The sequence below is a fragment of the Homarus americanus genome, unplaced genomic scaffold, assembly GCF_018991925.1.
Source record: "Homarus americanus isolate GMGI-L3 unplaced genomic scaffold, GMGI_Hamer_2.0 scaffold26351, whole genome shotgun sequence".
NCBI lineage: Eukaryota > Metazoa > Arthropoda > Malacostraca > Decapoda > Nephropidae > Homarus > Homarus americanus.
This window is the reverse complement of record NW_024724368.1, coordinates 3021522-3035723: the sequence shown is the minus strand read 5'-3', so window position 1 is coordinate 3035723 and position 14202 is coordinate 3021522. Positions and strand designations below refer to the sequence as shown.

General features: G+C 37.3%; 1 protein-coding gene across 3 annotated transcripts; it reads left to right on the top strand.

Annotated features, from left to right (window-relative positions):
• The first annotated feature begins 2299 nt into the window (after window positions 1-2299).
• On the top strand, window positions 2300-12372 carry LOC121864153 (ankyrin repeat and SAM domain-containing protein 6-like). 3 transcript variants are annotated; one of them, XM_042363117.1, is made up of 12 exons: window positions 2300-2393; window positions 3400-3473; window positions 4973-5064; window positions 5380-5607; window positions 5786-5995; window positions 7086-7274; window positions 7719-7959; window positions 8238-8373; window positions 8747-8883; window positions 9740-9884; window positions 10217-10463; window positions 11611-12372. In XM_042363117.1, the coding sequence occupies exons 3-12, from the start codon at window positions 4974-4976 to the stop codon at window positions 12075-12077; spliced, it is 2091 nt and encodes a 696-aa protein (XP_042219051.1). In that variant the 5' UTR covers window positions 2300-2393; window positions 3400-3473; window position 4973; the 3' UTR covers window positions 12078-12372. The 3 variants fall into 3 exon arrangements, with proteins under 3 accessions (XP_042219051.1, XP_042219050.1, XP_042219049.1); XM_042363116.1 differs by lacking the exon at window positions 2300-2393 and adding an exon at window positions 2631-2988; XM_042363115.1 differs by lacking the exon at window positions 2300-2393 and adding an exon at window positions 2631-3136.
• The last annotated feature ends 1830 nt before the right edge of the window (window positions 12373-14202 follow it).

The window sequence follows — 14202 nt, the reverse complement described above, 5'->3', positions numbered from 1 at the left end:
TTGCTTGTCTTTTTCTATCTCTAAACATTAGGCCAAGTATACGTCTTCCCTTACAGTCTCTGTATCAGTGTTCTTGGAGCTTGTTAGTTTTCTTCAACAATTAACACAGAATTCTAAAATTTTATTCAATGATGTCTTTGCTTCATATAATGGTTCCCCCTCCTTTTATATCAACAGTGATGTGGGTTTTTGTTTTCAATCTAATGTCTGTTTTTTTTTTTTATGGTTTTAATTTTTTTTTAATAGACATGTTTTTAAATGTACTGTAGTGTTATTAAATCAGAGTTAGATACCTAGATGTCTTTTTTACGATTGTTTTGTTGAATTTGTTATTGTTAGTTGTTTTTCTTCAATAATTTACGTATATAGAATTCTTCCTTTTGTCTGCCTTATGATATTATATATAGTAAGTGCTTGAAGATTTTAGTTGTTAAAGTCCAGCAGTAAAGTATCACAACATTAGTAGCCTTCATTTGTTTTGTTATTTTCTGACCTCTTCTCTTGTTCTCTTCCCTGTGACTGAGATGAAACTCTTTAAATATATTTTCTTACACCTCAGTTAGTTTTGTTTGAATCCCCAATTCTATTTTGTAATGCACTAAGTAAGTACACTCGTTAAAAAAGTATCTTTCGGGAGGGCTCCGACGAATTTCGAACTGAACAATCCACACACAGGGCTACCATTGCGAGGTATCTCTCATGGGCCTTTATCAAAAACCTTAGTTCGTGGTGTCATTTTATTTCGTACAAGATTTGTGAAGATAGTTTTTTTTACTGAGTGTACCTCTGTTGGATTTTGAATTGCACGGGAGTTTGCTGTTTTATTATCCCACATCTACCATGGTAGTTAAGAGTGCTGAACAGTCAGCCAAATATCCAGCGACTCCAACCTGGGTCTCGTACCGGCAATTTTACTTGGCAATGCTTGGTAAAGTAAGGCTGTATGTAAAGGTGATTGTGATTGGTGGATTTATCTTCGGCTGTATCACAGTCAGGATAAATATTTAAACAATCCAAAGTTAGAATGTTTGTAATAATAAACTATTCATTGTTATTTAAAATAATGAGATGTTTCCAAATGTTTGTATATTTGCTTAAATAATGAAGAAAATTTTATCTGAGAATCTTGTGGCAGCCCTCGTTGTAATTGAGGCATGGGTTGTGTGACTGAAGCATGGGCTGTGTGACTGAGGCATGGGTTGTATGACAGAGGCATGGGTTGTGTGACTGAAGCATGGGCTGTGACTGATGCATGGGCTGACTGATGCATGGGCTGTGACTGATGCATGGGCTGTGACTGAAGCATGGGCTGTGACTGAGGCATGGGTTGTGTGACTGATGCATGGGCTGTGACTGGAAGCATGGGCTGTGTGACTGTGGCTGAGGCATGGGTGTGACTGAGGCATGACCAGGACTGGGCATGGGTTGTGTGACTGAGGCATGGGTTGTGTGACTTGAGGCATGGGTTGTGTGACTGAGGCATGGGTTGTGTGACTGAGGCATGGGTTGTGTGACTTGAGGCATGGGTTGTGTGACTGAGGCATGGGTTGTGTGACTGAGGCATGGGTTGTGTGACTGAGGCATATGTGGTGTGACACAAAAGGACTAAAGAGAGGGACACAAATGAATAGAGAGGGGTGCCAGATCCCCCAGAGGGTGCCCTAGGCTGCAAACCACCCCTGGAAACATCTGTCAGTCACTCAAGGGACGCCCCACTCTTCATTTAGTTTCTAGGGGCGCCTCAGACCGTCAGCCGCCCCTGGGGATGCCCAAGATCACAGCCGCCCTTGGATGCATACCTTTTACATTTCGTGACATTGATCATAACGGCCATTCCCCTAACCACATCTAAAGCTGAGAGATCTTTCTGTAGCTTTCAACTGGTCCCGATTCTGATAATACAAACGTATAAATGTACAATTCATTGTTATACATGCACTGTACTGTTAGTCTATGTGGTTTTATTTTACTTAAGGACATAGCGTGCCCAAAAGTTGTAAACTACTGAAACTTTTAGATCTCCCGGTTCTGAGCATTTTGAACCCCATATATACAATGCAGAAATGGATAATAGCGACACAATTTAATTTAATTGATTTTACGTACTTTTCAGTCTTCGTCTGAGGAGATGCTATCGGCGCATCACGCATGCACAATATTGACTGACGTCATCCAGTCGTGACCAATGATGTGTCGATATTGTCATGCAAATTTTTTTCGACCAATCACAATAGAATTTTTTCAAAGGAAGCAGCCGGGGTACGGATGTGAATTTCATTGATCAGTCTGACAATGGCCGTGGTGGAGGTCGGTTGTCATTCGTGCTTCTACGGTTATTTTAAATTTAATGCCGAGTTTTACGAGAAAGACCATTCTATCCACATCTAACTAAGGTGTTGTACTTTCGGACATGGTGCGCCCCAAAGTTTTAAACTACTGAAACACTCAGGTTTGGTTAGGTTAGTTTAAGCTAGGCCTACGGTGGGTCCACTAGGGGTAGGTTAGGCTTTGTTAGGTTAGATGACTCGTTTTCTCCCCCACCCAAATACCCCGAATTCCCAGGCTGTCCCCCATTATTGTGGGGGGGAAAAAGGAGCAATTTCCGCCAAAAATAAAGGTAAGATTAGTTTGAAACACACCAAAATACACTGGGAAAACATATTGGTCCAGCCATAGGGACTCGTGTCTGAAAGTAAAAATTTGCCGTCTACTTAATAAATGTACTGTGCACTGTACCATTACCTGTACAGTACTGTTAATATATAAAACTAGAAAAGGTCGGCCTGAAAACTGCGTGGGCGAACTTTTCCAGAGTGAGAGTTGTGATCTCTTAGAACAACCAGCCAGAGTTTTGTGACAGCACTGAGTGTGAGCTGTTTCAAGACCAGAGGCTTGATGACCACCGGAGCAGGTTCAGTACTTGCCAACAGTGCCTAACAAAGACGTGATCGACCGATAACGAGCCGATCAGTGGTGAAGAGGATAAAAGTAAAGTCTCATCACCCCTGGTTTTAATATGTGAAAACTAAAAACTGAGCAGATGCTTGTTGATTAGTGTAGGAACTATTTAGTTCTTAAATTACGACTCCTCGGACTCCCTTAAATGATCATTCATTTCTTAAATGTTATGCTCCAGGTAAATCTGACTATTATTTACTACTGTACTGAACATGCAAATAAATAATTTTTATCAACTGGAAACTCAACAAAGTTCATATTTAGATTAGTGTTATATAGATCAATACATTTTGCTACTATAATACAAACAATTCACAAAAGTTTTTAATTCATTGATAAATCGCAAGTACTATAGTTTTATGTATGAAAGACATTATATGATACAATATTAAATGGATATATATATATATCTATATAAATATACATATCTTCTCATAACAGCGGAATAAATTACTGTGTGGTGACTACTAATGGGCGACGAGGTTATAATGTTAAGCTACAAGAACAACTGGCGAGTGAGTATCCTTCCTTATATTATGTGTACAATACTTTATGGTGTGTTGCTTTAAATCATATTGTATTTATTAAGTGGGGGTCAAGATTCATTTTTGCCTGAATGGGAATTTGATAAGGTGTTTTTCTTAGGTTTTTCATGGTTATTTGAGGAAGTGGTTATATATTTTATTTCGGGTAATCTCACGATATTTCGCGTAATTTCGAAACTAATATCTTTTATTAATGTTATTATAGTTTTGGTCATCTGGGGAATCTTAGGAATTTAACCCCCACCAGAAAAGGGATGTCTCGCCCACTGGTTAGGTTAGAAACACTTCCTGGGTTCTGTGGCTAGGTTAGGTTAGGTTGGATACTGTATCTCGGTCCCACTAATTACCCAAATGTAGCCACAATAAAGTCAAATGATGGTCATACAAGCGTAATTCGGGCTGTGAATCACTTCTCGATTAGTATTTGGTGTTATAAAGTCACAAAAAATTGGTAAACTTAATTTAATCTGAGTTAGGTTAGGTTAGGTACATGCACTCGATCTATTAACTCAGATTAAATTAAGTTTACCAATTTTTTGTGACTTTATGACACCAAATAATAATCGAGAAGTGATTCACAGCCCGATAAACACCTTGTATGACCATCAATTGACTTCACTGTGGCTACATTTGGGTAATTACTCGCTCCCTCGGTACATGCACGCGATCTATTAACTCAGATTAAATTAAGTTTTCCAATTTTTTGTGACTTTCTGACACCAAATACTAGTCGAAAAGTGATTGGCAGTCCGATTTATTCATGTAGGACCATTATTTGACTTCATTGCGGCTACATTTGAGTACATTTGGATTCATTTGGGTAATTAGTCGGACCCACTGTATCTAAATAAAGGGATGACCGACACTATAATTTTACCATTTAATCTTTTTTCGCGTCATGTTCATGTCATGGCATGTCATGTTCTGAAATGCTGTGTCATGCCCTGACATGTTACTTAACACAGTGAATGCTTGAAGTCAAAGTATGTCTGGTATGTCATTTGTTGCTATATTTGTCCGTTCATGTTTTACAATTGTCAATTCAGATTACAAAATGTCATTTATTGGCCTTTGTAGGTTACCACCAACTGAAAAACTGTCCATTCTGGGTAAAATATGCTGTAGGGTTTTAAACTACTGTATTACCAATCTGACAACAAAAATATCCTAAAATTTTTGTTGAAAATCTTTCTTGAAATAAAATAATAATTCTGTTAGGCAATATCACACAAAAATAAGAAAACAATTGTCCGTATTTCGTAATAAGTTTGCAAGTTCTTTTTTACTGTACAGCTATTTTGTTTTGCCTGAAGATGCTTGTAAACTTGGGAAATGACTAATAGGAAGTAATGGAAATTAAACTTGGGCAAAGTTCTACTTCATGAGTAATTTTATCCCCAAATTATTGAATGTAAAGTTAGGAAGCTTACATGTCTACCTTACTCTTAATTTTGTGTATTCATTGCAAGGATGATGATGATGGATGTAGACCCAGTACAGGAGCTACACCGAGCAGCAGAACAAGGAGACATTGAACATGTTAAATCTGCGCTTGATGCTGGTAGGTATAGAGATGCCTATCCCAACCTAACCTAACCTATCCCAGGTGAGCCTCTTTATGTAGTAACCAAGGTTTTGGGTGAATTTTCAGGAAGAAATCTTCAAAAGAACTTCAAGAGGCTGAGGACCATATATTCTCAATCTTAAACAAACAGTATTAAACTGCAGTTGCTGAGTAATGGGAATAATATTGTACTGTATATCCTTAGAGCTGAACTAAGATCGAGTTAGTTATTTTTCTGTTATCATGAAAATAGTCTAGGGAACATAAACAAGTTAATTTTGTTTAATCTAAGCAGATTATTTTTGTTTACAGGTCTTGATGGCGATTCTCCTGATCATGACAACAATACAGCCCTTCACATTGCATCAGCCAATGACCATGAATTGATAGTAGCATTCCTTCTCTCACAAAATTCTAATCGTGAAGCTACAAATAACCTTGGCTGGACTCCTCTGATGCAGGCAGCAAGACATGGACACATGCATGTTGTCTTGTTACTGGTTCAAGCTGGGGCATCTGTAGATACCCGAAACAGATTTGGTAAGCTTAAAAATGCAATTTTCTCCTGTTTAATTGGTGTGAATTAAACAGTATAATATAAAAACAAATGTTCCAGCCATTTCCTACTTTAAATTGAATGTGAATTTGAGATTGACATATTTTGAGTTTGTCCCTTAAGGCTTTATATTGTAATTAACATTTTTACTTCTCTTGACAGGGATGACTGCATTAATGCTGGCGTCAGTAAGTGGCCACATGGGTACTATTCGGACATTGATAGAGGCTGGGGCCAACTTTGACCCCATACCCTCCATAAATACCTGCCAGATTACCCCGCTCATGATTGCTGTACAACATGGCAATGATGCTGTGGTACGACTTTATTTAGACAAAGGTGTTAATGCCAACAAGTCCGTCCCCAAAACTGGTAGGTGCTTGTATGTGTCTTGTGTACCTGTATCATATTCATATCCACTGTATATTCACTCATTGCACTGTATAATAGACAACTATCTTGGGACAAATATAAATTGTAAGGTAACTCAAATTAATCAAACCATAATTAACCTAGATAAAATAATTGAACCCATGTCATGAATTATTAATTTTTTTTAGTTGATGTAGGTTTTTGGAGCAGTAATAGGACTATAACTAAATGCTGCCATTAACCATATTCTAATGAATTTTGCCATAGCCTAACCTCATCATAATCTGACCTACATTTTTCGTAACTTGGGATTTTTGTAAACCGGATCCTTACCGGTATACGTACTGTATATCGGGGATTGTCTGTACTGTACTTGAAATGTTTGCTGACTGATAATGTGTTTTCTTATGGTTGTCATATTGGGAGCTCTCTTGTACTCTACTTGAGTCATAATATCTGAAACATACTTTTTACTTCACATGCAGTTTTATAGTTCTCACAGTAATTACCGAGACACATGGAGCTGCTTATACTCGAGGTAATTTTTAATGTAGTTTCACTCAACACAGTATTTTACTCAAAGGACACAATCCCTTGGGAACAATGTGTCTTTATGAAAAGTTGATGGTAGCTTTGTGCATCATCCATCAGGAAGGACCTCAGTAAAAACCATGTCAGTACCTCAATAACCACTACAGTATGCCTGCTGGTCAGTACTGCCTGGCAAAGCATTTAAAGCCTTTGGGTACCTCCCTTTCTAGTTAGCTTTGGTATACACAATTGCTTGGTCCTGATATAGGTTACTCGTTTGAATGGAAGATTGATCCTGAAACCCATTTAGTAACCGAGTTGAGATCGAGTAACTCATCTTTCGCTCCTACATTTGAGCTGCTGAGGTGGGGAGGATCTGGAATGAACAGAATAAATCCATCTTAAGCACAAGAACAAAACTCCTTAAGTCTTCTTCCTTTTTAGTGTACATAATTCTCCAGGTCTGACTCATCCCCCCAAAAAAGTATTTCTGGATTAGTTTTCCATTTTAAATCCAAACTCTAATGTCTTGTGTTTTTATTTTAACTGATATTTGCAGTTATCACACCATTGATGTTCAGTGCTGCTGGAGGGAACATGTCAACTGCACAGATTCTGCTAGACCGAGGTGCAGATCCCAATGCACTGAGTGCCTGTGACCTGACTGCACTTGATGTAGCTGCTACATGTAATAGACCAGATATTGCAAATTTTCTACAGAAAAAAACAACAAGACAAAAAAAGAAAGGTTAGTTTTGTGTTTTTTGAGAATACCGGTTAAGAATTAAAGTTATACCTCACTGCATCTCTATATTCTCCCAATAATTTTGCATAATTCATGGCAAATTACATCTTTCGTTGGCAGAAAAAGAAGAATTTACCTGGAGGGAGGGGGGGGTGGGGGTGGGAGTGGATTTTCTGGATAGATAGAGACTTAGATTTTAAAGTTACAATAAAGCCATCTGATGCATATATCCTTGAACAGATCAGCACTTGGTGTGTGTACTGTTAGCTTCTATAACATGTTGGAGCATTCTTGGCATTGTCTTAACAAGATGCTTTTAGAAATATAAACATCTTAACTTCTAATCTAGTTTTGTTTTCTATCTGAACCAAAAGTTAGTATATTTTCATAGAAAATAATTAAATAATTGGCAAGATTCCTTTTTTTTTTTTTTTTTAACATTGACAGGAGCTCTATGCGACATAATGGATGCATCACGTCGTGGAGATGTCAAAGCAGTTCAAGAGATTCTCCTAGCTGACCCAAGCCAGTGCCAAGTTCCAACAGCAGACGGAGCTACACCCCTGATGGTTGCAGCGATGTTGGGTCACATGCAGGTTGCTCAGATGTTACTGCAGTATGGAGCTCATATTGATGCTCAGGATCATAAAAATGGATGGACAGCCCTAATGCAAGCTATTTATCACAGGTGAGTGTTGAAGGAATGATTCAAAATGTAAAGTAAAGTGAAATGAACAGAAAGGACAAAGATGTATTGAAGGTAGGAAGCGAGAGTATGATAAAGGAAAATACATGAAACATTTACAAGCAGGGATGATGTTAGGGTATGAAGTAACTTAATTTTCTGGTGTGATATAGATAAAAAATTTTGTAAGAAGAATGTTTGTTGTACTGATGTGTAAGATATAATGTGGCTACTGGTAGTACAGAATTGAAGGAGCTCGGTCTTTTCTTATTTCCCAACAGAGAAACTGATATGGCAAAGTTTCTAATCCAGTGGGGAGCAGATATCAGCAAAATATCTCACAAAGGCTACACTGCATTTGATATTGCAAGTGAGACGCTCAACATAGATGTAATGCGCAGCTTTGTTGAGGTTCAGGTAAGTTTTTGATGTTTGATAAATTTTTTGTGTAAGAAGTTCAATAGGCATATAATAATTATTCATGTAGATTATAGCTAGTATAAAATTTTACAGGAAGTTTCACACTTTTTCACTCGTGGAGGTCCTTTCCTGCCACAATAGCTGGAGTCAAGAACAATATAGTCTTCCTCATTCACTGTCATTCTTTCTGTTGTGTTCTTCTCTTTTAGCAATTCAGTCCCCAATATTTACATAAGACTATAACTTTTAATAATATTGTTAACTGTCTTATTTACAGATGATTTGAATACAATTAAATAGAAAGTTGTATTCCTTATCTTTATCAGTTGTAAATATCATATTTTTCATGGTATTTTATGTTTACTAACAGATGTTATCTCTCGGCATTGGATCACCCTCCCCAACTCCCCAGCCAGGGTGGTCACAACAAAGTGGGAGTTCTGCAGACCTTCCTGATGGTCGCTCAAAACATGGCCTCAAACAGTGGTGGAATAGAGTGTCTAATAGGTAATGATTATATCCAACAATTGTAAATCTTTTAATTAGTTATCCGTGCTGAACATTCTACATTATCATGTTAAAGAGGTCAATTTATGTTATGAATAGTTTTTCTCACGGTCTGGAAGAACCAATATAGCATACAGTACAGGGGCCTCCCAAATTCGCTGGATTTAGGTTCTCAAAATGGCCATGAATCACCAAATCCACGGACCGGGGGTACATTATACTTGTGTACAAAGAAATGTATACAGTATTCCCTTTATGTGTTTGCCCTAAGGACAATTATTTCTTTTACCTGTATTGTATATTTGTGTTAAAAATGCATACAAATAAATAATAATGAGAAAATCCGCTCACAAATAATCAAACAAATTTATTAAAAATGTTACAGTCTACCCTCAAGTCCGTGCTTTATTAATAAAGTAATAAAGCACGGACTTGAGGGTAGACTCATGTTTTTAATAAAGTTATTTCTGATTTTTTGTGAGAGGATTTTCAATTATTATTTATTTGTATGTGTTTTGTGTGTGTGTGTGTCTACATACACACACATATTTACAATACAGGCAAAGGAAATTACTGTCTCTTGAACGAATGGCTCCCTGTCCCAGCCACGAAAATGCCAGCAACTTTAAAACTACCCACAGACATTCTTGGGTACATCCAGGGTGTCATCCGCGAATAATAGAGGACCGCGAAATAAAAGTCTGCGAACTTGGGGGGCCCCCTGTACCTGGTTTTTACTAACCTCTTCATTACGGGAACACCACTTTTGATATTTGGCTGCTAGCGCAAGATGATGTTATTCGGCACCTGGAGTGAACCCATACACAAGGGTTTAATAATAATCATTATGTTCTAGATTCCACAAAGTGAAAGGCGTCAAGCCACAAAGATCTACATCTCCAGAGCAAGAGAGTCTGAAGGAGATCAGTACTATGTCTCCATTACCACCCATACAGTATGATCCCATTCTGCCTCAGGAGATAAGACTACCACCTGTTATGGTAAATATAAAGACAAGTCATGGTTTAGGTATTTATGAATTGTTTGATAAGCATTGAGATCACTGGTATAGAAAGAAATTAAAACATGTGATTTTTTTTAACGATTCATCAAAGTACCTTGGTGTGTTTGTTTGATCGTAGGATGGCTTTTTGTAGCGATTATACCGATTGAAATCAAACCATCGGAGAAGAATAAAATAGGTTATTAAAGACTGAGGAAATATATTTGTGAAAGGGAAGCTGTACGTATATGTGAAACTCAAACTAACTTGTAAGATTGCATAAGTGTAAATATATTTTGACACATTATCAGTCTGTCACTTCTGTTGTAGGATTTTGGAGCTGGCAGCATCCATGCAACAGAGACTATGAAGAGCATGGTCCCTCCCCATATCTCCCCGACTGGAGGAAAGCCGGGACTTGTGCCAAAAGCCATGCCTCCAGGGCGCAAGATCCTGCCAGGAGGTCCAGTTGAACCACCTCGTCATGCTACAAATTCCCGACTCCTAAAGTGGAGTATGGGGAGTGGAGGATCATCTCCAGGCTCATCCTTGTCTGGCTTGAGTCCTCAGTCTTCAGGTAATTGTGAAGACAATCTCCAATAACCATTTTTGGTACATGTTTATTGATAATTATTTTTGAAAATGTTGCTGCTTCACTATCTTCATATTCAAACCAAAAGGTAGATTGTGTGGGAAGTATTTCAAGATTTTTTTTTATGTTGTTAAGTTGGGTGATACCTGACCTCTTTTAGATGGATATATATATATGCAAATAAATCACTGTAGGTGCGCGTGATCCAGGTATATGCTGATAACCACAGGGAAAAAGAAAACATACATACATACATACATACATACATATATTCTGGATTCTCAGGCAGTACTTTTAAAATTCAAATTTAAGGAGGAATAAAGAAGAGATGATCAGGTACATTTTGATAATTTATTCATTAGCAAATATAGCATGCTTCATTTATCAAAACGAGCAGTTTTAAAGAAAAAGCTGTGAATTCTAGAATTTTATTCTTTGCCTTTTTTTTATCATAAATTGTAGACTTTCCTATGTCGAATGTTTCCATTAAAACAGTATTGCTCACACCAAGTTCTAGTTTCTTAATTATTTCAAGTTTGTCAATCAATTTCAATGTGTTCTTTCTCTTCACACAACAAAGTTTATCTACTTTAGGAGCCATTATTATGGGCTTGTACAGTACTCTGTAAATGGAAAGAGTTGGACTCAAAATTACATACGTTGTCACAGTTTGATTGCTCGTTTTAAAGTGGCGACAGCGTGGTCGCTGTGCAGCTGTGGCGCTCACGCATGCGCCCATACACACAAAAGCCCGCTAAATTAAAAAAAAAAGTTTGAGTTTTCGAAAAGTCCGGATTCTTGGGTGGTCTGGATTTCTGACATCCGGATTTTTGGACTTTTACTGTATATGTTTTTTTTGGGGGTGGGGGTGGGGGTGGGGACTGTCAGTGTATACTATTTCATGACCTAAGAATAGATTAAAGGTTTCTGAAAGTCTTAAGTTGATGGTAATATCTTTTAGCTTCAACTATATTACCTATTATTTATGGTAAAAGTCACAAGAATCATTTTAGAAAGTATTACTATACTGTACTAGTAAAATGTAGGTAATGTGTACTGTAATTTGTCATTTTTAAAACATATACTGTACTTCGTGTGGTGCTGACAGTAACACATTCAAGTATCCCAACAGGTGAAGCCCGAGGTCTGGGTTCTATACTGCAAGTAAATGGACCAAAACGTAATGGGAATAGTGATGGTAGAAGAGAGAGAAACCATGGAAAATATATTGGAGAAAATGACGTCTTGGTGTCGTCCTTGGATAGTGGGGGTTCTGGAGGCTCATCCCTGAAGACTGTGACCTCCTCAAAATCATCAAGATCAACCGCTGTGCTTATACCCCATGTTAGTGAGGAATCAGATGGTACTACTTCTGCTGCAGCATCTCACCTCACATTGAGTCTAGGCTCTGGTCAACTTTCAGAGGTACTCCAGAAATTGGCCTTAAATCAGTACTTAGAGTTGTTTCTGGAGCAAGAGGTGGATTTGGATGCTTTCTTGGAACTCTCAGATGCTGATCTTCAAGACTTAGGAATAAATACTGCTTCTGCCAGAAATAAGATTCTTAGAGCCATTGCCAGCTTAAAAACAAAGTTATAGATTTAAGTACAGTACAGTAATTCCCATGCCTTACACATGTTTAACCATTTGTAAATATTCAACACCTTTCATGAGCAGTATGTATGTGCCTTTTTCTCACAATTTCCATTACCTTATACAGTTTGTAGCCAACCTCTGTAACAAATGATAAAAAGAGAGGCCTAGAATTAGTGATTTGATGGTACAGGTTGTACCTCTCTAGTCCGGCAACCTCGGGACCTGACCGGTGCCGGACCATGGAAATTCACCCTTTTCCTGGATAGATAGTGACTTGTGCTTATGCTTGGAAGCACTAGCACCACTTTCTCTGCATCATGGTCTCTTTGAAGACATATTGAAGGGTTAAATGTCGTATAGTAGCTTCTCAAATTTCGCGAGTTTTTAATTCTTAACGTATTTTATTGGAACACACACAAAAAAAATAAATAAAAATTTTGACGGCGGAAACTTGAATTTCGACGGGTTTGAACGGCCCGCCAACGTGCAGACGACGTGCATAATCGTGTAAACAGCGTCATTTCTCTTATGTACAAAAGATTCATTATTGTTTATTACTGAATGTCTTTTTTATTGAATTAATGTTTGTGTGCAAAATGAGCAATACAATTCATTAATAATACGTAGAATATTAAAACACACGAGGAAATGACACAGCATTGTTTTCGTTGATTACAAAGCCAGTGACTGACTGGTTCTACATATAAAACTGAAGAAAATAAGACCTTGGTTGTAGCTGTAGTAAAATTAATATGGTTGTTTTAAGTAATGTTATTTAATGTTAATAAATGGAACAATAGAAGTAGCTAACGATAATGGTAAAGAAAAAAGAGAGATCGCGTATGTAAGTGCGCATGCGCACACGTGAAAACATATCGTCATTACTTTACATAAGAATATGAAAGCAACACTTATTTACTGTTCATATATATTTTAATTAATGTTTCTGAATTTGTTTTTATTGAATTAATGTATGTGTGTGCAAAATTAACAATACAATTTATTAATAATACATGGAATATTAGAGGAGACGAGACGGCTGCCGGCATTGTTTATGTTAAAGCTTACGAAACCAGTGACTGATTGGTTCTACATATAAAACTGAAGAAAATAAGACCCTGATTTTAGCTGTAGTAAAATTAATGTAAAAAAATAATATGGTTGTTTGAAGTACCTGTAATGTTATTTAATGTTAATAAATGGAACAATATAAGTAGCTAACCATTAATGGTAAAAAAAAAGTGAGACTGCGCGTATGTAAGTGCGCACATGTGAAAACATATCGTCATTACTCTACATAAGAATATGAAAGCAACACTTATTTACTGCTCATATATATTGAAGGGTTAAATGTTGTACTCTGTATAGACAAGCAGAGAGAGAGAGAGAGCAACTGCCGATGTAAACAAACCTTAATTTCCCGCTGTTTTTTTTTTTTTTACGGGGATTAGCCCACCCGGGCATAGGTCACTGACCCACATTGGGGCCTGAGGGGCAAAAATTTAATACTCCTGTAATAATAATAATTCAGATAAGTAAAAAAAAAAAAAAAGCTGCCTATCTACCTATTGGACAAACTAAAATCGTTCTGGACCACGGGAGTTTCCGGACCACAGAGGTACAACCTGTACAGGGGGACCCCCAAATTCGTGGAGGTTAGGTTCTCAAAATGGCCTCGGATCGCCAAATCCACGAAAAACATTTGCAGACTGGGGGGGGGGGTTACATTTTTACTTGTGTGTTAATAAATGTATATTCCCTTTATGTGTTTGCCCTTAGGACAATTATTTCTTTTACCTGTATTGTATATATATGTGTGTGTGTGTGTGTGTGTGTGTGTGTGTGTGTGTGTGTATAGACACACACACACAAAAAACATACAAATAGATAATACAGGTAATGGGAAAATCCTCTCACAAATAATCAAACAAATTGATTAAAAATGTGACAGTCTACCCTCAAGTCCTTGCTCTCTGAATAAAGTAATAAATCACTGACTTGTGGGTAGACTCACATTTTTAATCAATTTGTTTGATTATTTGTGAGAGGATTTTCCAATTATTATTTATTTGTATATGTTTTGTGTATGTCTAAACACACACAAATATTTACAATACAGGTAAAGGAA

What these genes read in the sequence shown, in the direction of transcription:
- LOC121864153 (XM_042363117.1), top strand. Translation starts at nt 4,974, where the DNA reads ATGATGATGATGGATGTAGACCCAGTACAGGAGCTACACCGAGCAGCA. An exon ending in GCAGCTTTGTTGAGGTTCAG is followed by an intron (nt 8,374 to 8,746) that starts GTAAGTTTTTGA and finishes GTTTACTAACAG; the next exon opens with ATGTTATCTCTCGGCATTGG. An exon ending in TAAGACTACCACCTGTTATG is followed by an intron (nt 9,885 to 10,216) that starts GTAAATATAAAG and finishes CTTCTGTTGTAG; the next exon opens with GATTTTGGAGCTGGCAGCAT.